Raw genomic sequence first — 26,023 nt, 5'->3', positions numbered from 1 at the left:
CACTATTACTAAACACGCATCGTTTTGCGTTTCGCTTGAAATGACTATACCGACCCGACCCAGGTCCGAGTTCCCCCTCACCGCTCCGCGCGCTTCCCCGAAAGGGTCCTCGTACGACCCACCGGACGACGGACCATGAACCCACTATCAGCGCACATTTCCCATTCATCCCTAATTCTCGTCACTTAGGTCGAATCTTGTCCTTTCACCGAGTTCTGTCAAAACACCCCCCACCAATCAGTTAAAATCGTCCTAAGGTACATGGTGTCGACAGTGTTTTTAGCATGACTATCCATAGATGTTTGAATTTGATCGGAATCAATTTACAGTACAGGAACGTCTTTTGAAAAGTTGTTACTAAATAGTACTCGTGTTGCAAGCTAAAATACAAAATTGCCTGAACTAACTTGTTTATTCCTCACGTCGACAAGAATAGTTAGTGGCGACGGGTGAAAATGTCAAATACTCAGTGCCTTTCTTAGTATTGCTTGTCCTCCCCCACCTCACCACGTAACGCAAGTTACTAAGAGTAAGTAACGTCGCTTCTGTAGAATCCCTTGTAAACGAATGAAACTATACTACCGGGAAGTCGCTTACGCAGAGCAGCTTCGAGTCAGGATTTATGAGATAGTCGGTGGGTTATACACGTTCGAAAAGAACTGACTGATAATGACTTGACGACAGATACATCACCATAACTGAACTCTGCAATCAGTAAAAACCACTAAAATTTAGTAGCAAGTGGGGGTCCTGCTCCCGATTTCTTGGACACTGCTCGGCGTGTTCTTCCCCTGTGTAAGCCTGACATTAATAGCAGTTCTCCCCAGGACTTATATATGATGCTCCAACACCACTGACTACAACCGTAGAGACTAGTAAGGACACAAAATAACTCTGAGATAAAGACAAGTGTTTACAAGTTTTTCTCCATTGGTGTTTCGCTATAATCTGACTTTTATGATCCTTTACAAATGAGGTCTAAGAAGAGGTGTGAACGAGACGTGAAGAGTATTTACTATCATCCTCAGTAAAATTAAGTTTTAGTTTTACATGGGGAGGGGGAGCGGGGCGGCGCTCGTGGGTAGGGGGGCGCGAAAAGGGGGGGCTGCTGGTGGGAGAAGGGGAGAGCAGAAGGAAGGGAGGGAGGTAAGGGACGGAGGGCGAGAAGAGTGTCCGTGATCTCTGACTGAGAACCATTTCCAGCAGTTTACTGTAGGTGAATTGGTTGATCTACCTGCTTGCAGTCACAATTATATATCTAAGCTCACGACACCTCGCTAAACTGTCGACAACTCGGATGTTGATAACGGGCTCTGACTTCATCGAAACCTTTAGGATGATTTCCTTCTTTTTTGAGAAACAAAGTATCCTATTACAGTTAGATCACTGTTTATACTGTTCCGAGTAGAACCGAGAAGAGAAGAATTTAGATTTACGTGGCTGACGAGTCTATTACTTTTTGTTGTTTTTTCCCATGGTATCGATACGCTCTCTGTGTAAATTATGTTACAAGTGGTCCTCTGATTACGAGGTCTATTTTTGCTGCCCCTCGTACTATCTCACGTAACTTGTTTAAGTAACTGTCCTCACAGTTTGACAAGAGTACATACTCACCGGGTTCTGTCTATCTATTGTTGACTACCATCTCCACCAGCAAACCTCGGTTCCGTCTTAATATTATTCATCGCGCTTGAAGTCAGAGCGTTGACAAAGGTTGTGCGCTTATTTTTCCCCCTTAGATCCAATACGTCACCTGACCCCACGTGCCTGGACTTCCAAAGTCGTAACCCGCGACCTCTTCTGTCCATGACTAGTCGGCATGATGTGATTCGATATAGTTGGCCTAACTTGTGTGATTACAGGTCGTTAAACCTTTTTGAAAGGACCCGAACAATAGAAGTCACTCTGAACCGATACCCATTACAGCAGAAACCGGTCCAGTGATTTTTAGTTATTTTTCGACGTCGAACACGTCTTGCGACGACGTAGCTCAGGAGTGATTGTGATTCATTTCACCTAAGTGTAGTGGATGGACAAGAACTCAGAAATGCCCTTACCCGAAGGACATACAGTTCCTTATCTAAAGTGTTTCGACCGCCCCGACGTACCAAACTATTCGTGACTTACCAAATCCGTTTACTAAACTGGAGGACGATTTAATACTGTTGGTCTAGAGGAGTCCGAAGTCCTACAAGCGAAATACATTGGCGTTTCAGTCTAGTTGACCTTTCTTCGGTGTCCATCAATAATACTGCACAGTTTATGGCACCTGTTTGAGGTCGTTTTGGAGCCAGACGACGTTGAGCTGGAATGAAATACTTTAGGGTCTGATATTCTGAAAGAAGAAACGGGACAAAATTCAACATTGAAAATAGGTACGCAAAAAAGAAATTAGCAGAAGAAAATAATATCAATGAAAAGATTAGTCTCCAACCACTAAAAAAAAAAAAAAACAAAAAAAAAAAAAAATTACGGAAGAAAGAATACAGAAAGTTAACAAAACATTTCGGACAACTTAACGACACGCAATTCCAACGACATATCTTATTGAACCAAACCGAATGAAGAATAGACAGCCCGTTGTGAGTGAAGAAGTAACTCTAACAGATACGAAAACCACAAAGAGCTTTCGTCAAAAGACAATAGGTTTAGCAGGTACTGTTCCCATCCATTCCCAGTTTATGGTTATTAACATAGGCTCGAACCCTTGTGCTGTAGATAACTGTCTTACCTCTGGTCCTGAGCGTAGACCATGAAATTACAGTTACCAAGTGACTCCGACGCAACGCCGCCCCCCCCGCTCGTCTCCCTCTTCGTACGCAGGTAATTCCGCGAAAAAAAGTTGAAGCATACGACATCTCTCCGTCCCCGATCGCAGAATTTGAGATTTTGTTATTGCAGGATATAAAAAAATGTACTACATACAGGGATCTTCCTACCTTAACCTTGCCGTCTGTTATATGGTACGATATGAAATAACAGGGGCCGAATGTTGTCCTTTCGCAAAAAACTCTATTTTCGTACCATGTATCATACAGTGTCATTTCTGTATTTGACATTAATACTGTTTGGACTTTACTCGTATAATCAAGGAAAATTACAAAAAACCCCAAATAGAAGGAAAGGTTCCTTTGTATATGTGAATCGGTATACTACAACTTTAGTCTACGGTTTTTTCGGTTAACGTGATGCGGCGATTAGGACCTATCGTGAAAACGCGACAGGATTGAGTAGGTATATAAACCTTTACTGGGACATGTACCGTTTTATCCGCAAACGTTAGTAAGAAAAAACTAAACGAGACACTAATCGACAACACGACTAACGTGAACGAAAAACGGTCACAAATTGGAGGGAAAAGAGGTTACAACGAGGAAGGTACGGTACAGTACGTATGGCCCTCTAACTACGACATTGCTGGACTGTGATGTTTGACAAGGTTGTAGTACACGGTAGTGTAGACAACCAACCATTTGTACGTGGAGAGGTCACTGTATGTATTAACCTGGAGAAGGCGTGTCGTTCGGGGATTTTCGGGCAAGGTTAGTAGTAAGCTTAGTGCCCGCGCGAGGGACACCTTCTAGGCTTGCGAATCGTCAAGTTTAAGTAACGCTTTTACCACTTCGCAACACGAATAACAGAACGTTTGCCTATCGTCTATAGGGTATCGAATCTTCCCGCCTACTATAAAATGGCAAAGGGATTTGGGGTTTTGCGGCTCTCTCTCTCGGGCGTCACCTAGTTCTTTACGCCGTACGGGGTACGGTGCTTATACGCTTATGTTGTTTTGTTATGCAAACGAGTCCATTTATGCACGAGTTGCTCGATCGATCGAACGGTTTCTAATGTAAGTGTTTAATTGATGATTAATTAATTGATTAAAGTGATTGCATGTGGGGAGGGGTCCAATTCGGGGATTTCAGTGTGCTGATGGCGACATTCGCCCGAAGATGCCAGCAAACTGGTACATATAGTGAAGACGATTATTACAGACTTGTCGACTCGAGCAATAATCAGATGGCACACCAGTTTCATGTTTGTTCTTTCGGTGTCCGTAGTAAGAAATACAAACGAAATTAGAAACATNGCCTGGTTTCTCCATAGTAATCTGGCGTGCTTCTGCCAGAGCAGCCTATCGCTGCTCGATCAGAGTAATTAATCAACGAAAAGGAAAACTCCAATATCTCCTGCGAGATATTGGAGTTTTCCTTTTCGTTGATTAATTACTCTGATCGAGCAGCGATAGGCTGCTCTGGCAGAAGCACGCCAGATTACTATGGAGAAACCAGGCTTGGTTAAATTCTTACCGGGCAGGATTTTGGATTTCCTCATGGTGTGTTATCCCCTGCCTGCTAGCCCCGGGCATGCTAGCTCCCTGCCTTCCAATTCCCTTTATGACACCACACGCATCGGTGTGGTCCGTTTGGAGTCAACCCTGGCTTCTTCCCCAGTGCCTGCTCCTGTCCAGGAGTCGTTCTCTGGAACTCNCCCCCCCCCAAAGCAGTAAACCTAGGGGAAACACTGAAGCGCTTTACAACATTGAAAGAGATTAATAAAATGGCATTTAAAAACAATCATTAAAAAGCAAAGATAATAAAATAAACATTACAAATAAATTCATGAATAAAAGTTAGTGCAGTGTAAGCTTTAGCTAAAAAAAACAGCATATTCAGTTGCTACGTATAGGAAAAACATACCATTGTTTTAACATAGCTCAGGTTGGCTTCATAAGTTGCATTGCTTCCTGTTTGCAAACACTATATATTCACTTTTTAATTTACAAAAGAAAAGCCTAGGAGGAAGACTAACATGCTGCAAATATAAAGCCACTAAAGAGTAGCATACACATACACATCTTATAGTACTCTGATAGCAATCCAGGACCAGCTTCCACTTGGGGGGTAAACACAACATAAGTAATGGAAATGCTAAGAGGGGAGGATGGGGAATTGTACCCGGGAAAATAAAATTGGCCCTAAAACCGATAATCCATTACTTACAATATTCCTCTTGTGTTTTTGTTTCTCAGATGCTAATAAAGGATGTCATCAGAGACTCTAAAATATACAGTATCTAAATCTAAGCTTGAGAAGCTTGCTGTGCCTAGTCTCATTTTCTAAGCTGTGATTGGATAAGCGCTGTATGGGGGAGGGGTTTAGCAAAGGGTAAATCGTGTTTCTGTCCTTTTTTTCATGGCTGTTGTTTTATTTTTCTCCATCAGTGTCTACATGGCTCCTCTACCTCTTTGCATACTTTTTATTTGTGTCTGTCTTGAGAGAATCAGGTTCACCTTGAACTGAGCAGCAAGACAAAAAAAAAACCCGATGTGAATGAAGATGAAAATATGACTGATCGAGTCCTCTGACTGTGAGAAAGCACTTAGATTTTCCATTGACATTTAGCGAATAGCAATCTGAAGAGCAGTGCCAGTGATATTCTGTGGTAAGCCCTGGAGCTGCCGTCGCTTTGCATCCATGATGGTGTTCTGACACACAGGATTTAGCCCGTCTCACAATACCAATCGCCACATCAAGGTGTTGATGACATATGAATAACAATGTCGGGTCTCATATCGTAGCTTTCCATCATTTTCTCTACCAATCAATATTCTGAATGTGATATAGTTGGGGGGGGGAAGCAATTCAACACGTAGCTGCTGCAGTGGAAGCACAGAGCTATTTACTTTTATCATTTAACTGCTGACAGTTGAAATAGTGTTCGATGTCCTCATTATAGCTACAGGAAGTCAAATATTCTTTGAACAAAAACCTGCCAAGTGGAAGCATTCAGTCCAAAAATATCTCCAGGGAACTTCTTTCATTGTCTCTTACAATATTTCCAATGACCCCAACTGCTGCGGAGTAAATTCACCAAACTTATCTGTGACATTAAGACGCCTGTAGAGTATTGATCATTAGATTTTGCTGCATTATTTCTAACCACAAATGGAACAGCTTATTGTAAAACATGTAAATATGTGCTAATTCTGACCTACTGCATGACCCATATCCAAAGTGTATGCAGGCATTTATAAAGAATTTACTGCCACTCACTTGTCAGATGCATTTATTGTTAAAGGTCTTAAAAATGTCAAATATTGAATTGAAATGTTACTTCTTATACCAGAACACAGGCCAGTCCGTGCAATGCAACAATAAATGAAGTACACCCAAACTGTCCTTGAGAGAAATATAATAACTTTCTAAAGAAAAGTTTCTGGCTCCTTCATTATCACTCGGCTGTCTCTCAGACGACAGTCGGAACCTAAACCCTTAATCAAACAAGCTGTGGAAGTAATATTATGCTTCTGTGGGTTTTAAACCAAAGTAAATTGATTAAAACAAATAACATGATGCAAAGTAGGATGTGCCACTGTTTTTTTTTTACAGTCAAATATATTATTGTGGTAGGTTTTCAGTTCTTTTCAGTATGTGCTGCAAAGCTACTCCATTAAAGCAGTGGCAGACAGGATTCCCAAGACACTGCAAGCTTTTACACTGAAACATGAGTGTTTTCTTTTAAATTATCCATACATGTATTTAACAAATAGAGAGCATTTTACACATTCTAACCATTTACAATGTGGTGGAAATTCGTTTTGGCTGCCTTAATGTGCTGTTGGAGTAATTGGAAAAACAATGTTCTGATTAGGAAAATACCATACCAATGTGTATGCAATAAAATAAAAAAATTTTTTTATAGTTTCTATTTTGTGTCCAAATGAAGCTCATAAAAACACCAAAATACAAAGAATGACTTCCCAACTCAGGAATGGGACCATCCAAGGAACACGTTATTGCACTACTGGCATTGGTGACGACTGGCCTCTCTATGTCTACATCATTCATTATTTTGAAGCATGCTAAAAGTAAAAAAAAGAAAAGATGATCAGATTGATACCATTCTGGTTCAGCAAATCAAAACCACTTGGCTTTGTAATGAACCCTCATAACTCTCCACTGCCCCTGTTGATCAGCTGTCTAACAGCAAGACAAGAGAACTCCGGCCTGGCACAATTGGCAGAACGATGCGCAAAGAGGGCCAAGAGGCTTGTGCATGGGAGAATTGGATGACCGCACATTGTTAGCCTCGATTTTTCGAGCTCCTGCCAAGCTACTGTAGATAGGAAGATAGAAGGACAGATATGAGGGAGGGAGCAATCAGGCAGTGTCAGATACACTGTAACTAAAGCGAACATTGCTCCCTACTCTCCAGCAATCCCTCTAATTGGCCATCCAGAGACAGTTGCCTTTGTTCCTTTTTAAAAGAGTCAAATAATTATTGCCTCCCGCTGCTCTCCTGGTTGCCTTTGATGGCAAACCAAATCAAGTCTGTCCTTTTAATTTGATTGTACTCATTTGGCATAGCTCTTACCGTTGTAAACAACATTAACAAATCAAGTGTGATGTGTGATACACTATCAAAAGCATAGTCCAAACTCAATGTGATTAAACACATGCAGACAAGCATGACATGGCTATTCCCATTTATTCTACATAATCAGTTAAGAAGGGCTGGTGACATGTTTTCATGTGCAGTGCCATTAGTGTGCAGATGTCTAACAACCCAGAGCAATATTTTTCTGAGACTAAAAACCACCAGCTGCCTTTTTTCAAGTCATTTGTATGCCACTCTGACGCATCTCACACAAATAATGTCTAGTCAAGTGCAATATTGTCACCCACAATTGTTGATTTATACTCTCTGCTCACAATGTTAGATAATAAGTGTGAATGCCATCTCCGACTGCGTCCATGTCTATATCATAGACTGCCGTTTGTTTCCTTGGCTTCGTGGTTTCATCACAGCCACTATAATGGCACATCAGCCGCACACAGCTGAGACTTCACACACACACTCGCACACACACATATGCCTCTTGTGCTTTAGTGGCCCTCTCCTTCACGCCGGCTTCATAACAACTAAATTATGCATGCGTCAGGAGAATAAATCAGCTTGGACACGCTGACAAGAAAGGGCACAACAGAGAAGCCATAAAATGCACAAGAAAAATAATATTAAAGAAATATGGATGAAGCTATGCATCATTGGGATTTTCTATCTCTTTTTATTTTGCACACATAAACTGGTATCACAGGCAAAGTGACATCCCAATATAGATAGCTCCACCTGCCGTAGCAACCTCTGTAATTCAGTAACCCTTTGAGACACTACAAGTCAAGCACCTGTGCTTTAAAAAGACGTGATACGAGAGCCATCGTCTGTCACAATAAGCACACAATAAACCTCTATGCTCTCTCAGTGTCCTCTTTTAAATGAACCTGGAATAAAGCCACTTTACTACCTACCCACTGCTAGCTTCAGCAGCCATGAAATTACTGCTTCGAGGGTCTTTTTTTTTCATTATACAAAATGTCCCGGCCTTCGCTTCCTGCAGCCATTGTAGAGGTTGATTGCTTTGATGTTACACTATGTCACAGGGCCAATTTGTTTGTATAAACCACACGTAAAAAACATATGCCATTCTCAAGCTACACGAGTAAAATAATATTCTTTCATTAAAGGTAAGTCCATCTTCTGTAATATTTCCCCCACTTTCAGCTGATCAGTTAAAGCTGCCCAGAGAGATGTATGCAGGAATTGATCAATCCCTTCTAACACTCACACACACACAACTGTAGGTATGTGTTGGCTGCCCTTTGGTGTATGTGTGCTGATACGTCACAGTGTGCAGTGTGAGTGAGATTGAGGGAGACCAGGGAACAAAGACGGACAGGGAGAGATCGAGAAGCTCTGAGAAGTCTGTGGGTGGATTTCTCCTCCCCCCTGCATGTATGCTCTTCTAAAGATACAGACAGCATGCTGCTTCTGTTTGATTTGACATGCGCTGTCATTTTGATTAGGACAGCAGTTGGCAGTGAAACAGTTTTTGGTTATAGGCCTACTGTAAACACCACATCAAAGTCTTGGCTACATACTTCCTTCTCCCGTGGGCAGTGGCGAAGAAGCGTATACTGTAGCTCCGGCTATAACATTTCTCTTCTAAATCCCATAAGTAGAATGGACCTGTGTTCCAGTCCATATTTTCTTCCTTCTTTAATTGCCACTAGTTAAACACTTTCCTTAAAGGCACCACTATTACCATGTCTCTTCAGATACTGTTGGAGATTGGAGGATGTTTAAAACCAACCTCGTCTCCGCGTGTCGTTTGGTAAGCTGGGTAAATTCGTAAAAAGGAAGGGATTAAGAAACACCAGAATGCAAGTTAAACAATAATCTTGTTTTAATGATAAAAAGTAACAATACAAATACAAAGGAAGTACTTCCTGCTCTTCCTCCAATCTTACGGATCTGGTCAGTTTGAAGAAAAGAAGAGACCGGTCTAAAGAAAACACAGGCTTATATCCAAAAACCCAAGCGTCGGNCCCCCCCCCGAGGGGTCCTCCACTTAGAAAAGACAGCCAATCAGCGCGAGCCAGAGGCGACCCTTACATTTGAGATAACAAACCCCTCCTTGCAAGTTTCACATACTTTTGGCATTTTATAAAGTTAGGTTTAAGATATAGTTTTTTATAGTTGGATTATACAAATAACACATGTGAGTTACCTTAACCTCAAACAATAATAACAAGAGGAAAACATCAGCTCTGATCTCAAGCAGTAAAAAAGTACCGCACACTCATTTAGCCTGCAGCTTTTCCAGACACTTGAGCTATTGTTCTTTAAGAATATTCCCTGCAGAATCTTTATTTCAAATAAAAGGTTTCACATTGCATATTTCCAGCTTCCTTTACACATACTGTTATTATTAATACAAAGTAACCAACCACACACATCTATTTAAAACAAGTAGATTTCCCTGATAATTGACATGCTGAAAATCTTAAGAAGAATGTCCCCTCCCCCAGCTCTCTCGTCCCTGTCATAAAAGCTGCTTCCATTTCATATAGAGTAATAAAACATGTTTAAGCTAATTTCTCCACAATGTTTGTAGCCATTTAGTACCCACACATGAACGAATAAAAACAGAGAAATCAAATAAAACACCAATACAGGAATAGTTGATAAATGATTATACAGGACATATGATCACAGTAAGGAATACACACACATATTCCCTATGAAGTGACCCTTGTTATAGGTCCGAATGTCCTGTCCCCTGGCAGTCATGAGTTTTGGTTGATTAACAGAAGTTTAATTGTTCTTATGGCTTAATGGCTTCCCTGAACTTCCCTTCACCCCAAAGTCAGCTTACTAGGAATGAATACATTTTATTGATAAGCTCAAAAGGACGTTTATCTTGTTTACTGCTGGGTGACCCAAGTCTCAAGGCCTGCAGGATGTGTAGGAGATAAACATTAAGTCTACAAGACTTTAACTGCCTTATATCTGAAAATGTATCCGGGAATTCCCCTGTTAATTGCAAGGACTATTGATCATTAACAGAGAGACCCTCGGGGCCTCTTCTTGGTATCTGCTAGGCAGAAGTCACTCAATGCAGAAATCACAAGTTTAACACACATTCTATATAAGGTGACATTAAAATGAATATACCAGATTGAACTTTCCTGCCATAACACGTTACTTTAATCCTTCAAATAATTCAAATAATACTTCATCAGTGAGACATCGCGGAACTCAGCCTGAGCACACACACACACACTCAAAGCCAGGCTGTTCGTCACACAGTTCGCCACACAGTTCGACACACTCTCACAGCCTGAGAAAAGATAAGGCTGAGTGAGTGTTTCTCTGCGATCCCAACTCTTCTATTATAGGGTGACCAGACGTCCCCGTTTTCCGGGGACAGTCCCNGGGGCGTTAAACTTTGCGTCTGCCAATGCCGTCGTCACGCTCGCGCACACAAGCTAAATATATATTGCACGTTCATTCTCACAACGCGGTCAGACAATGCCCACTTTGTGATGTATTTTTATACGATAAATCATGTGTGCCCGGTCCCGTCAGGCAAACTCACGCAGCGTCAGAAAAATAAAACGCCTCTCTCTTTCCTCCGTAACACCAAATCCTTGTAAATAACAGGGAGCGGGATACAGATTTGCCCTGCCGATCTGCACGCTCAAATTCTGGGCAGCGCGACCCACCAGGAGGGGAAAGTTGGCTATCAGAAACAAGCCGCCTGCACGTGTTTTGGACGTTAAAATTTCTCGCTTCTTTGGTTTACTACATTAGCAAGCCTCGCTAACACTCAGAGCTAACCTGTACTGAAGAGCACATGTGTTTAAAAAGCAGGAAATAAAAAAAGGAACTCACCTTGTGATAAACCCGCAAGAGAAAAAGCATTTGAGATACTGTTTCAGAAATAATCTTTCATGTGGTTTAGAACAGGATGGCGTTTTATCACAGCAGAATTGAACTTTATCTCCGGTAGAATTCTGATAAGGCATTAGCTCCACCTCTTCTTTTTTTTTTGTTCAAGCTAAGGACCAAAAATCTGCGTTTCTCTAACAGGGCTGCAAAAGAGGGGTATGATGAGCAGTATGAGGCATGGCTACAATGGGTGATCTATTTGGTAGATCACAGCACAAAACTTTAGACATGTTTTGTATAGGTATGGCCCTACAATATATGTTTCCAATATAGCATGATAGGTCCACTTTAATTTTCATCAGATTCAGAAATCTTTTTTAAAAAAGATTTATTTTTTAAAAGTTTTTATAATGGGACACAGGGTTCGGTCCGGATTGATTTGCAGTTCGGTCCGGATCCGGACCTTGGTCCGGAGTTTGAGAAGCCCTATCCTAATCCATGTTATGCAATATTGCTAGGACAGAACACAGCTTTGTTTGTTTCTATTTTGCAACTAGTATCTATTTTCTATATCATACTTTTTTTGTACTTTGGAGAACAGACCCTTTTAAAGCAGATTATATACAGTATAGGAACAGGTGTTAATCCTCAAACCCAAGCCAATCCAAACAATTATAAATCCAACCATTATCTTTGTGGTTCGAATTCAGTTGTTCCTGATGCCATGTGAGACCCTGGACGGTGCTCAGTGGGGCGTTTAAGACTCTCATATACCAGAGGCCTGGCCAGTTAGAGGAGAGCGGCCACATTTACTGTTGGCTCAACGGCTCTCGCCTCTTTTTCATGCGTGTGCTTTAGATCTTGATCCTTCTGAAAATGAGTTCAGACCAGCCCCTCATTTCTTACTTTTGGCTGCTAGAGTCAGCTGCTTTTGGTTCCTATTTTTATTGTGTAATATAGTGTAGTTGATGCTGACTTATTTACTTACATTTCATTATTTGATTAGATCAGGAGATTAGATTTGGGATTAGTGTAATACCAGCGATGACACAGTGTGATGATGCAGTGTAGCTCCAGCGAGCAGTATAGCCGTGGCTCTGAAGCTGAGAGTCGACTGTGGCTAATGCCGAGCTGGATGCTTAGAGAAATGTGCAATATGGTTTCTCTGATTTGCCTAGTTAGCCCGGATCAGCTGCGAGATATGAGAGGTTGTTGTGAGAGAGGGAGAGAGAGTGAGAGAGAGACGGAGGCCTGTGACACTCTTCACCGTACCCTAATGAGAGGCATGGAACCAAAGGAGCTGGGCAATGAGATTAGATGCAACTCAATTCAATTACCGCTGAGCCGCCACGGGTGACGCTTCAAAACTCATCCTGTTACGATCCGGTTCACAGACGAAGAAGAGGACCGCAGCTTTCACTCAGCCGCTGTATGCTACACTGCCACAACATCTCATTCGCAACAGCTCTGATTTATAAGCACACAGGGCGTCATTAGGCTCCGTCGGGATTTGGTAGCAGACTCTGCAACGTTCCGATATAGATTCAAAGGAAAACGCAGAAATAATTGAGTTTTCACCCATCGCAGCCATTTATACACTGCTCCACCAACGGCAGAGTTGTTTCAAGTGTGTGTTTGAGATTAAAGGGACATTTAATGCCCTGTTTTGACTTGGAACGCTATATATTAAAAAAGGAAAATCACTCAGAACCGGACATTCATCCCTATGGTCCTGCTCTGCTGTTAACCCACAATCACGGACACTCCCACTCTCTACTCTTCCTCCCTGTGAATACTAACTCTGCCTGCTATTCAATTCAGTGAGTCTTGTAAGACTGAAGCAGGAATTACAGAATGCATTAGGGAAGATACACTTAGACATCTCTTCGCACAGAAGCAGTAAAAGGCGGCAAAGCAAACAAAAAAAGTGCAAAACAAAGATCTCCAAATGTACACGTTTGCCTACATGCAGCGAAAACATATTCAAGCATGTGTTTCCATGCAGGCTTCACTCAGCTCAGGCAGACTTACACGTCAGAGATTACCTCTGTTCAACTTTGAACTGCATCTGACATATCAGCCAATAAAAACACTGATTGATTTTGTCTGTGTTTTGTTATTTCGTGTGCAATATAACAACACCAGACTATAAACTGCAGCATTGCTCTCATGCATCAAATAAAGTCTGTTGGTGGAGATGTGGCCTTGCACTGCAGGAGTATGCAATACAACTCAATGCTATTCATTCCTTACAGAACATATTTTGGTCTACAGACAATTGCTTCTTTTTACTCTGGAAAATGCTAATGATTTTTCATTGCATATAATAGACTGGGATAAAGATCAATTACATTATAATACTATACATTTATGCTGGCGTCTTAATGACTCCAAAATGTATTTAGTGTCAAGTTACTTTATAAATATTATCCAACCCAATGCGTGCCCCCTTTTTATTTTCTATGAATTTGCTGCTCAATTTATCAATTCATTGTTTGGTCCATAAAATGTCAGAAAACACTGAAAAATGTCCATTCAAATTTCTCAAACTTGCCCCAAATAATACTTAAGTCAGTAACCATATGACATTAACTGTGGTTATTTATTTAACTTTTGGTTCACTAATCGATTAGTCCACTAACAGTTTCAGTTGGCACACAATGACCTACCTGTTTTATCCATGTACTGTGCTATATAGCATCTCTTACATACGAAGGGAACGTGTAGTAAATTGCAAAGCATACTCTTAAAGCAGCTTTATATATAAAATAATAATTACATTTTTGTTTAGTATATACATTTAAAAATATGTCACACAGTAGTGACTCAATAACCATCAGATACTGTGACAAAAGCGAGGTGTAGGAATTTATACAAACACATAAAGCATGCAAATCAGGAACTGTGAGTCATGCGCACCAAATGTGAACAAATATCAGTTTACACATTTTACTAGACTACAAATGTCAGAATGTTTTTACATAATGCGTTTGACGACAGCTATTATTTAAGCATGTTAAAACTGTTACTGTCTAGATGGCATGATTGGTTCTGAGGAGCATGATCAGCCAAATCGGCCGCATGCTGCTGCAGCATCTGCACAGCGGGGATTTATAGCTGGTGATAAGGAAATCTTGTTGTTGTCTTCCATAATTTATGTAGTTGACTGTATTACATTTTTAGATGCAACACAACTGTGGAGCTCATGAAGACGACTAGGTGAAAGGGATTTATAGCTTTCCTCCATGTTGGAAATAAATATCAAGCATTTATGAGGAGTATGCAGTGCTGGAGCTGCTCCCATTGATTGGCTGGAGCTGAAATGAACTCTGATCCAAGAAGGTTGAATGGCAGTTGTAAATGTATGCAGACAAGCGTGGACTAACAAAATTATTTCCTATTTTCTACTTGCTGGGGAGATGAAAAACGAGCTGTCAGTCTCGTTGCTGCTGTCAGATTAAGTTGCGCTCAAAGGATTTTGTTCCCTTTTCGATTTTGAAGTCTAAATCACAATAAACATAAACTTTTCTGCTGACAGTGGAAAGAAACTGCAGAAAAAGTAATCCATTTATGGACAGACTATTTACCACCAGAAGATTATATCTCTTAATTTCCATACAAATGTAAAACTAGGCAGGCATGGAATCTCCTGTGAATCTTAAATGAATCCAATTGTTCCAACACACTTCAGGGTTTGCTGGAGGCAGGAGATGTGTGGCGCACAAATCAGCAATTTCAAAATAAAAGCCCTCTGTGATTCTAATCTGATTGACAGAACATTGTGTCCTTCAGTCACATATAGAGTTAGCATAATGCATGTTCTTTTTGCACCTCGGATCTCGGAAAAGATTATTGGAAAATGCACAGATTTTATAAAGACAGAACACTACAGATACATAGCTCGAATCCCAGGAGTGTTTAAAATCTGTTCTCCACTGGTTCTCCACACACCAAAGCTCCATTTCTCGCCGATGGCCGTTATGTATTCTAATCCTTGGCTGCTCCTGGTCTCTTGGACCTCTTGCAGGCTCATAATTATAATCATATGCATTCGAATATATATTTTCAACCTCTTCTGTGTCAAAACTAGCATTGTGATCCATGTTTATTCATACGTTAGATCGGCCGCTCTCCCCCATGTTACGTCACGTGGGGAGGCTTTTTCTATGTGGAAGTAAAAATGTTTTACAAAAACGACGCCAGATGTCACTGTAGTGTATATTTCTGTATATTTTTTGAAAAATCTAGTGTATTCATCATTTTCCAACACATTTATTCATTGGTGTGTCTAACCTGCAAGTTGCTGTATAAGTATGCAGAAAGAAAGCAGAGGACCATTCAGAGGTTATCACAGTTACAATACAGTATTTGGACCGACCTGTCATATAGCACCTGAGGCTGCATCAGCTGATACACCAGGTGGGTCATGTGATCCCGGGCTGCTACCACATCCAAAGGAGGGTCAAACTGGTTTACTGATGACACCTGGGATGTAAGGAAAGTAATAAAGTGTTGAAAGCAACCTCTGATGGATGGTAGAGATTAGTGCAGTATGCTGATAGAACATGGTCAGGTATTTCGAAACTGTATGTCTGCTGTGAAATTGCAACAGAAATAATAAATAGTTATGTTTATTTATACCTTTTCTTCAACAGTGACTTTCTCTTGGTCCAACACAGTCAGATGTTGGAGGAGGAAGATGACTGCCAGTCTGTAATCGGGCTGATCCTGCAAATTACAGTCACATAGTAGTATAATAAAAAACACATGATAAATATGTACTTGAAACCAACTCTCATCAATTTTGAAATGCCACATACAGGTGGAACACATCATAGAGCCTTAAGTACTAACAGACTGGGTACAGAAACAAAAGAAGAGAAGAAGCAGGAATAAAGGACATCTTTCAAAACTGTATATAGTATATCAACATATAAAATAAATGTTCTGATATCAGAACCATGTGGTCAATAAAGGGTTAGGTTACCTGTACAGGGTTTCCCACTAGGTTGAGGTCCCTCAACAGGAAAATATCATGAATGTGCTTGCACTCCTGAATTTCACTGATCTGTAACAAAACCACAAGTTCATCCAGTTTATTTGTAGTTGTTAAATTAGGAAACATGTTGAGTGTGAAAGTACAATTTCAGTCAATTAAGTGAAAATGTGCATTTATGTCTAAATGTTTAAACCAATACAACAAATGAGCTTAATCACATTTCAGATTTTTGGTGTTGAGACGTTTTTTTTGAAGATTCTCAAAGATCAATACCATGTTTTTCTCCAGATTGATGGAGCCCAGCAGGTGGAGATTGAGGAGCCCAGACAGGCTGGTGATGCGGTTCAGAGACAAGTCAAGAAACTGCAGACACTTCAGATTCTCCAACCCTTCAATCCTCTCCAGCTGGTTTCCCCTCTAGGAACAGAACGGAAAGAGAACACATTTAAAGAAGCGAGTACGTGATATTCATGAATATGCACACATACCTAAGTGGATTCTCACCCACTGTTCTACTTCATATAAAGCCAACAGTTCCCACTCGCTCTGCAGGTTGCCTGAACCTTCTTTCCCCTCAGTGCTGAGTTGAGTGGCAGGCCTGTCTCTCTCTGCTAAATCCTGACAGGTGAGGACTGACAGCTAAACAGCTGGCGAGGTGCTAGCGCAGCACGCTAACCAACTAAAGAACCAGACCTAGGAACTCCTCCCTTGTCGGGGTCCCCAGCCTGCCTCTCACTCCATTCCACTGACTGAAGTTGTTATCTACCCGCCTGGCCACACCTCGTCCTGCTCTTGCCAAGCATGTTGCCTGGCAGAGGGTAGCTGTCAGAGGGCTGGGTGACGGTGCTGTTCCCTGGAAGCTCTGGGTCGGTGCAGTGATGGGCAGGGAACCGGGCTGACAGGGTTATGCTGTTGAGGGAGCCAGCATGTGAGGAAGTGGGGTCAGGGATGGGATTGGATGGATGCTGGATGGACAAGGTATGTGTGACTGTGTGTCTGTGTATGTGTGTGTTTGTGTGTGGTGAACTCAGTCCAGGCTCACTCAAACACCAACAGCTGGTCCCAAAGCAAAGCCACAGAAAGCGGCACAAACAGCCAGACCGATGGCTGCCGACAATGAGGAAACACTGATAAAGGACAGAACATGCATGTGTGCACAATTACACACACTCACAAACATTCACACACACAGAGAGAGTGAGACAGAGAGATAGGGAGAGAAGAGAGAGAGAAAATGCCTGCTGTTGGACCATATGGTGATTCTCGATCAGGGGGCCAAGGTTTTACTGAATGTAAAAATTCAGCCAAAAGCAGAGACATACAGAGGGGCCAGAATACAGAGGCAAACATAAATAGGTGAGATGGAGCATACATTGAGTAAAACATACATAAAAAGAGAGAATAACTCTACTGTGGGTGTGGAGATGATGTAGAGATAACACAACAAGCTCTGGCAAAGACAGGCAAACTATGTGCCTGAAAGAACTGTGTGTATGAATTGTTGTGTTGGAATTAGCATTGTGTTGGTCATACTTCTGACTGTTATAGAGGAGCACCTACCAGGCAGAGGTGTGTGAGAGGCAGGCTGTGCAGGCCGCTGATCCTCGAGATCTTGTTGTGTGCCACGCTGAGACGGGTGAGCTTGAAACATTGCTCAAGACCAGTGATCTCACTGAGACTGTTGTCTAAGTATGGGTGTGTTAAAAAATAATCACAAAAGGAACATGCAGTTGAATATAATGCATTTGTTGAAAAGATGCAAAGACAAAGAGAGAGGAAGTGTGCAAGTTCAAGTGCATATGGATGAATGTAAGGATACAATCCAGATCAAGATTACAAAGAGATGAATAGGCTGACAAATCCTCCATTTTTGTTATACGGTTGTGGGAGAAATTGACCTCCTGAAAAAAAAGCAGAACAATATTATAAAAAGTGTTCATTACTTTTCACTGAAGTAATTATTTCCGACTGAATTGATGGAGTATGTAAAATAATTGTCTAATTCATTAAAGTCCTCTGTCGTTCAAGGGCAGTTAATGCCTTATAAGCATATTCAAAGAAAATACAGATGGTGGGCCATGGAAATTCATTCCTATCTGGAGGGAATAGCAAGAGAAGGTAAAGCCCAAGCCGCCCATCAAATGTGCTCTTATCCTGTCAGCTCAAGGTCCCGCATTACTTTTAGGTTCATGGGGGGCTGGAATCCAAAGAAGCTGGAGATTTCGTTGTGAGAAGCATCCAGAGTGACGAGGTAGGGCATGTGGCTCACACAGGATAAATCTGGCAGTTGAGAAAAGTGAGAGCAGTTGAACATAGGATAAAGACAGCAACAGAAGTAAACATATTACAATGTAAATACATCTTTAATAAAGAATAATCACCTTTAATTTTGTTATGCGGCAGTTCCAGCATTTCAAGGTGGACATACTTGGATAAAACCGAGACGTTACTGAGATCTTGACTCTACAATAAGAAAAAATCAACTTTTAAAAAATAAATGTGCCTCAAAATAAACTGCAAGGATAGCGGTTAACATAACTATAACATGACATAATGTGAATGCACACTGATTTGTCACAAATGTCTTGATAATTCAGAAAATCGAAATACATAAAAGCTTGACTATTTATTTGACAAACACTTACAGGCAGTGACAGGTGGTGGTACAAATGATGCAGCCCAGAGCCAAAGCGCCCAAGGTTGGACACACAACTGGAGACCACCTCAGCAGTTAAAACACCTACCTTCTGTAAACATAAACAAACTAAAAGTAAAGCTTTATTAGAATAATGTGGTGGACATTTGATTGCAATGAACTGCTGGAATCCCTGTAACAATGCAGCTACAGAATTCAAAAGGAGTCTAAAAAGCACATGCACTAATCCATGCAGTACACACACACACACACACACACACACACACACACACACACACACACACTTAATATGGATGCACAAAGTGAACATATTGCAAACAAATCCAACCATTTGACCTTGCTATGGTCTTTTACCTGCCCAGACCTCTTGTGCAAGGTAACCTGCTTTATCTGTGGCATAAGGGAACACAGAAGGGGTTTCATTGAAACTGCTCTTACTTTTTTGTCATGATGAAAGCAATAAAAGAAAAGAAACAGTTCAACAACAGTGTGTTTCTAATAAGTATGAAAACAAAACACATGTTACTTATTTAGTTTAAGCAGCTAAAGTAGCGTTATCCTTACCTCCATGTCTCTGTTTTCCTCTAGCTCCTGGCAGCCCGGAGCCTCTGCAGGGGGAGCGGCACTGTGGGACCCTGGGGGGCAGCAGCTAGGCGACGCTGAGGACAACTCTTCACTTTCTGTTTCCTTCATTATTCCGTAATGAAAACTCGACAAAGTCTGACTAAAGACTTACTGAGAAGCAGTCAGCGCACTTAGTGTTACAATTAAATAAAAAGTACGAATATCCATGTTCCTGTTAGCTAGTAAGTTAGCTTTTGACATTAAGCACGCGCCCTCGTAACTAGGCAACGCTAAAACGAGTGCGAAATGAAAGGAATTGTGGGTCATGTAGTTTTCCCGCTCCAAAAGGAGAAGGGGGAAACAACCAGCGCCATATAGAATTATCTATTATATGGCTCTGGAAAAAACAATTGGTGTTGGAAGAACTCAGATACTTAAAAACGTAATATAAATACTACAGTTAACTTAAATACACTACTATAACAAAAAAAAAAAATCTTAAGTAAAAGTACAAAAGTATTAGCATCAGAATTTGGTACTCATTTATTCAGATTAGCCCATTTCAGAATCGTATATATGTGTTTTGATTATAATTATGTATGCTTTGTAATTGTTATCCAGGTGGTAAAGCTGCAGCCAATTTAAGTGCCTTTGTGTAGTAGGGTAGCTTGTGAAATGTACTTTAACTAACGTATTTTGTTTAAGTGTTAATTATATTTCACATCATTAATCCAAATCTGCAAATTAACTAAAGATATTCAATAAATGTAGTGGAGTATAAGTACACAATTTACCTCTGAATTGTAATGGAGTAGAAATACAAATCCCTCAAAATTGTAAGTAAGTAGCCTACAGTATGAGTAAATCTACTTAGTTACTTTACTCCACTGGAAAAAAACACTTACATCTCCAAATCCTCCAGGGATAGCTGCAATGTGTTACCAGCCCTTTAAGGGAAAAAAAACATGTATAACACATAAAAAGCTCACCTTAGCAGTATTTACTTGACATGCATTCCCAAAAGGAACAACATTCACCTTCAAGGCCTACATCGTTAAATAAAACCAAATACAATATTTTCTTTTTACATACAGGCTATATAGAAACAAATAAATAGTACTACAATGTATATAAACATTACTGACGTGTTTAGAGATTTCCAATTTTGTATAATACATATCAGCTGCAGGGTCATACCATTTCTTAAATTTGGATTTCGCCTTCAGGAGTCCATGACAGTTAGCACAATTAATCACATAGAGACTGTGCAAACATCACACTGTAGACTGTACCGACAAATATGGATTTACAGCCACAACTCAGGGCTTCATGTGGGCTTCAGGTGGTGTGTTGTCTGTGTTTGTTTTCCTGACTCCAATATGCTGCACTTCATGCTTCAAACCATGTCAGACAACACATCACAGCTGTCAGGTAAAACATCTCCTCCAGCGTTGGTCTCACTAATACTGTATGACATAAGGTGGAATCAGTAAAGTCTCAGATGCATCAAAAACAGTGATGGACGGTGCTGTCAGGAGAGGAGAGGTGTTACTGTGTGAAATAACTCCTGTCAGCTGTGCTTCACGTAATGAAAAATATGAGTGTTATTCAGCCAAGGAAAAACACTGTACAATACACACAAAACATGAGTGAATTTGAAGCTTTTATTTTTTTTTTCAGTGTATTAGAGTATGCATAAACAAATCACATGGGCTTGATTTAGACTAACATGAGAGCATTTCTAAGATAACAGCAGAACAATCATGTTTCAACTTTTCCAAGACTAACACATTTCGATGTATAGCTTTCAATACATTCTTTCTTGAAACAAAGAAATGACTCTGTGCAAAACAAAGGTCCATTGCCAAGGAAAAGTGAGATAGAAAGGCAGATAAACTCAGTTTTGCTTCTAAATTACAAAATGAACCCTAAAGTACATTTCATTATTGAATAAAAAGCAATGGCAGCAGGTGTGTTTCACACTTACATATGAAGTATACCCAATACATAAGCCTTCTGGAGCTTTATGTCATATGTGTGTAGTGGGAATCTAGTATAATAGTATCCATGTGTGACATGACACAGTTGGTTAACATTGTATTAAAGTTTCTCATGTATAACCTTACAAAAGTAGCTAACAGCTGAATGAGCAGATTTGAGAATTAACACCAAGTGTACGTTTCAGAGTGGTAGGCAAACCCCTCAGCAGCCCCGTGTTGTTTTCCCATCGATCCCAGCCTGTGTCATTTTGATGGATTGCTTTGTGGGCTTCGGGGAGACCAGCGCCGGGCCTGCCGTATTGACAAGGCTCCCATACTCAGCTCCCGCTCTCGTTAAGCACTTCTCACCCAAGTTAATGAACAAAAAACACGGAGGGTTGCAGGAAGGGGGAATGATTTGTGATCGTCTCTTGAGTTTATACGTTTGGTTCACTTTAGAAGACTTGAGGACAAGTGGTGAGAGCAGCAAAACGAAGATTCAGAACTGCATTGTTTCAGCTATAGAGCTAGTATGACTGAGGAAATGTATTCCTAAACACGTCTTGAAAACATTCCTTCCACTGTGGTATGGACTTGAAATATAATAGTTTAAAAAAAACATATTCCTGATTTATAGAAGGATGAAACTCACAACTTTCCACAGGAGTTTACTGCACAAACTATGAGAAAAAAAAACAAAAAAAAACAGATTTTTCAACAGCCATAGATATGATGCAATTCTCAGCTAGGGAAATCTTTGGGGACAAACCGAAAATTGGCAGCAGGCGGAAGATGTGGCCTCATTCAGACGGCCTAATCTGGCATCTGTTATTGCAGACAGAATCAGTAGGCCCATGGGGATGCCAGGAGAGGAGAGATAGAGGTGTAATTGAGAGCAGCAGTTTAGATCTAATAGGAAAATGAGATGAGATGGAGCCCAAGTTCGGGGGAAAGTCCAAGACAATCGCCTTTTTATCTGGAGCTGGAGTCATGGTCAGTGGGGGACTGTTAGTGTCGCAGCGCTAGTGATGAATTTGTGTTTTTTCTTTTTAAAAGTGTCAATTGATATAGGTGACCTTATGTCATAACATGCATAACAAACTAAACTTGCAAACTTTGCAGTTGTGTTGGCTGTCACCTCACTTCCCAATTAGAGTAAGCCAGAGCTGCATACTGTACACTGAGATATATTTTTGATATATTTGACAAGCCCAGAGTTGGAAGGTGTATCTGTGTCAACCCTCTAACTGTAGTACATTTTTATAATGGATGAAATGGAGAGGACATATTTCTGGTCAAAAGATTTCACACATTATGATTTAAATCTCGAGCAAGTCTGTATTTCAATGTTTCCTAAGCCAATTCCTAAATATGCCCTCTCCTGCAAGTGTTTGCCCTTTAACTCCTTACTCTTGCATGACCCAATTATCTGCTGCACTTATTCCTGCCAGACAGATCTGAAGGAGCTGAAATAAAGATGTGTTTCCCGGTCATCAACCCCCTAGTGGACCCAGTTGTGTTTCATCTTTACACCGTAGTGATCTTCTTGTCCTTGGTGGCCTGTTTGATGGCGGCCTGCTCACAGATGATCTCCTTCAGCCTCTGCAGACGGACGTTCTGGGTGCTCAGGTCCCCTACCCCCGTCTGGCTGCGATGGAGCAAGGACAGGGCATTGATGTACTCCAGCTCCGTGTAGCGCACACCCTGGTCCACCACCAGGTTCAGCAGCTCATCTGCAGTGTTGTACAGCATCTCATAGTACTGCCTGGATGGAGAGACGAGAGGAAAGGGGGGTTATGAATAAAGAAAATGAGTTGAGAGAGCAGCAAAGCAGAGAGAATGATAGAAAATAATGTGGAGAGAAAAAAAAAAGTTAATAACACTTTGTATTCCTCTTTGCATTATTCCTTTGCAGAATCAAAAGGAGCAGCAACAACAAAGGGGAAGAAAAAAAAAGCCAAACTAACTGCTGTTGCTGTCAAGCTCAATTTTCTTAGAATGAACTTCAAGGACCGCACCAACGGGAGCTGAAGTTAGAGGGAAAACATTCACCGGCAACAAACCACTGAGACCGTTTTAATGAAACACTGTTGACAGAGCCAAAGAGGAAAGAGGTGTGTGTAGAATTAAAGGTCTTTAACCAGGAACTGATCCACAATGGGCCATTTGAAAAACACCATGAAGTACATACTGACAACGAAAGCGTGTTGGGGAATATAATACACATTTTCAACTGCCAACTAAAACATTATACGTAAAGGTCAAAAAAGGCAAACAGAATGGAGGAGAGATTGTGTGTATTTGTTTTTATATATTCTGTCAGTATTTATTATTGAATATCTAGTGGCAGACCCCTTGTGAATTTTGGACGTTATACTCGTTGAAATCAATTTACAGTGGAGTATACTAGATAGCTATATGGATTGTAGTATGAAGGTAGCTTAGGATAAACAAAGGAAAATACCACTTGGAAAGAAACTGGAGGTAAGGTAATGTGCAGGAGTGTGTTAGGATGCAGGAAGGACAATTATTATTTGCTCGGGGGCAGAACAGGTCAAATATCGAAGAGAGTGTTATAGTGTGTTTGTGTCATGCAGAAAAAATACACACACAGAAACGTAGGCACACACTGGAATATGTTTCATCACTGTGTGCCCCTGGCTAAAGGAGGAATCCCATCCTCTGAAGATACACTCAATGTTAACTTCCATTAGGTTGTGTATACAGCCGAAACAAAAGGAAAAGAGGTGCTACAAACAAACAAAATATGTTGTGTCATGTATGCTTTATATGAAAAGAACATCCGACATCAAGGTCTATTCAGCATGTCTTGTGGAGCTAAGAAGCTATTTGTTTTCATTAATTTTTGTACGATACGAAAATCAATAAGGTGGCTCCTCGAAATTTGCTTCAGTTGGGTAATTCAACACAGTGGAGATGAGGTCTGTGTTCCTTTTTGTCAATATTACATTGTTGTTGCGTGGTAATTCAGTTAATGGATGTCCTTTTTGTATGGAAATGGATGGGAACCAATGGAGGCCTGCAGCGATAGGAAAATAATCGTATTTCTAAGCACAGAAGCATTGTTTCCAAATTGGTTAGCCATGATGTAAAAAGTAAATGTGATTTAAAACAACTGGTAAAACACTTCTCCCTCCTTTCTTTTGTGAGTCATGACCACAATAGCTGTGTTTAGCTTTTGATGCTGCATGAACAAAACTGGTGTGACCTAGACTCAACACTGTGCCTGAACACCTACTGCATCGACACAGAGGAAGACTGGAGCAGCTTACATGCTGCTCACGCTGCTCCTCCTGGGTACACATGCTGTTATGGCTCCCAGTGTAACAAGAGTGGCAATATATGCATTCTAATGAGCTTGTGTCTGCTTGTGATGCTGAAAACGCTCACAAAACAGTTTCAGGCAAAATAACTTTTCTTTTCCGAGCAATAACTAGCCATTTTGGCCAAGGTCTGACACCGGCTACTAAGCAGTGGCTCCTGCTGCTTTGCTGTTCAGTGGAGAAAGATTATTGTACCTTTGATATTCTGAGGCATGGAGTTATTGAGGTTGAACAATAAAACATATTGAGTCCAGCTGTTTTCAAATCTGTCTTTATAAGACAGCAGCGAAAGAGTGATTTATATTTTAGTCCATCAAAGCATCTGGAGAGAGGGTTAAGCTCTCCATTGTGCCAGAGGAAGTAAATGGATTTGAATCTTTAGTGATTTCTGATATGGCTCAGTAAAAAGACACTTTGGTAAGAAAATATATTTTTATCTCATCTGTTTAGCTCCATCACCCATCCAAGACCCATTTCCTTCTTGAGATGATCATACTCGATGCTAACAAGGCCCTAATGAGCACTCTGGGAGCTTCTGTTCCAAGGTGTTTTATGTGCTGTCATTTTAGAGATCCAACTGTACAAAAAGACCAGGGAAAAGTAATGGAGGGGTAAAATGAATGAGATGGAGAGGGAGAGATAAAAGGAGAGAGAAAGACTGATGGCTGAAGAGAGGAGTGAGGAATAGAGGTGAATAATATCTGTTTTTTGGCCTTCCCCTGACAAGAAACGCCCTTGGTCATCGAAGGATTTGCATTCTATCTCATTCTCAATCCGGCTCTCTATTTCTCTCCAAGGTCTTGTTTATTTTTCCATCCTTGAGCTCAGTTCATGAATACGCTTGTCAATATTGATGAGGGTCACATTGGTTTACTCCTTTACCGGGGGGCAAGACAGTATAAGGCGAAAGAGTGGGAAATGATGGCTCTCACGTGTGGTTTTATCTTTTAATGTATTTTCTTGAATGTCTCAATGTTGGTGCCATTGAATGTGTCTCTGCTTTGTTTAAGTGTCGGCACATTTAACTCAGAAAGAGCACAACACCAGCTCAAAAGCATTACCATTTCTTTCCCTAGACCCGGCGATTAACTGCACGCTCGAGGCAAATTGTCTCGTTATATGATCTAATGGGAAGAAAACAAACCCAAAACAAAACACACATTTCTTTTGTTTAGGGAAGAAGCTTTGAAAAGAAGGCTACCCTCATTCAAAAATACCTCCTCAGATCTCAATGGGAAGCAGCTTAGGA

General features: G+C 40.8%; 2 protein-coding genes across 2 annotated transcripts in view; both read right to left on the bottom strand.

The window, feature by feature from the left end:
* Nucleotides 1-14,264: 14,264 nt before the first annotated feature.
* Nucleotides 14,265-19,671, bottom strand: LOC104962461 (leucine-rich repeat and guanylate kinase domain-containing protein-like). The gene is made up of 12 exons (XM_010790897.1): nt 19,452-19,671; nt 19,242-19,277; nt 18,877-18,978; nt 18,613-18,694; nt 18,411-18,511; nt 18,051-18,132; nt 17,792-17,916; nt 16,505-16,648; nt 16,220-16,300; nt 15,874-15,960; nt 15,611-15,717; nt 14,265-14,328 (listed from the first exon to the last, which is right to left on the bottom strand). Exons 1-12 carry the CDS (start codon nt 19,578-19,580, stop codon nt 14,265-14,267), a joined length of 1,140 nt encoding a protein of 379 aa, XP_010789199.1. The 5' UTR covers nt 19,581-19,671.
* A 1,430-nt stretch (nt 19,672-21,101) lies between these two features.
* exoc4 (exocyst complex component 4) overlaps nt 21,102-26,023 on the bottom strand; it is a 99,264-nt gene continuing 94,342 nt past the window's right edge. Inside the window, exon 17 of the mRNA XM_010790896.1 lies at nt 21,102-23,195. Within this exon, the coding sequence (XP_010789198.1) occupies nt 22,958-23,195 (238 nt within the window). The 3' untranslated portion in view covers nt 21,102-22,957. The remainder of the gene's footprint in view (nt 23,196-26,023) is intronic.

Source organism: Notothenia coriiceps, unplaced genomic scaffold, assembly GCF_000735185.1.
Source record: "Notothenia coriiceps isolate Sejong01 unplaced genomic scaffold, NC01 NC01_scaffold00034824, whole genome shotgun sequence".
In the NCBI taxonomy this organism is placed as follows: domain Eukaryota; kingdom Metazoa; phylum Chordata; class Actinopteri; order Perciformes; family Nototheniidae; genus Notothenia; species Notothenia coriiceps.
The sequence above is the reverse complement of the archived record's forward strand: the minus strand, read 5'-3'. Positions and strand labels throughout refer to the sequence as shown.

Bases quoted from the DNA above. Each gene is read 5' to 3' on its own strand.
- LOC104962461 (XM_010790897.1), bottom strand. From the start codon at position 19,580: ATGAAGGAAACAGAAAGTGAAGAGTTGTCCTCAGCGTCGCCTAGCTGC. The intron at 17,917-18,050 runs GTATCCTTACAT...ACCCATACTTAG, and splicing joins TTGTAATCTTGATCTGGATT to ACAACAGTCTCAGTGAGATC. The intron at 16,301-16,504 runs GTATTGATCTTT...GTTTTGTTACAG, and splicing joins TCAATCTGGAGAAAAACATG to ATCAGTGAAATTCAGGAGTG.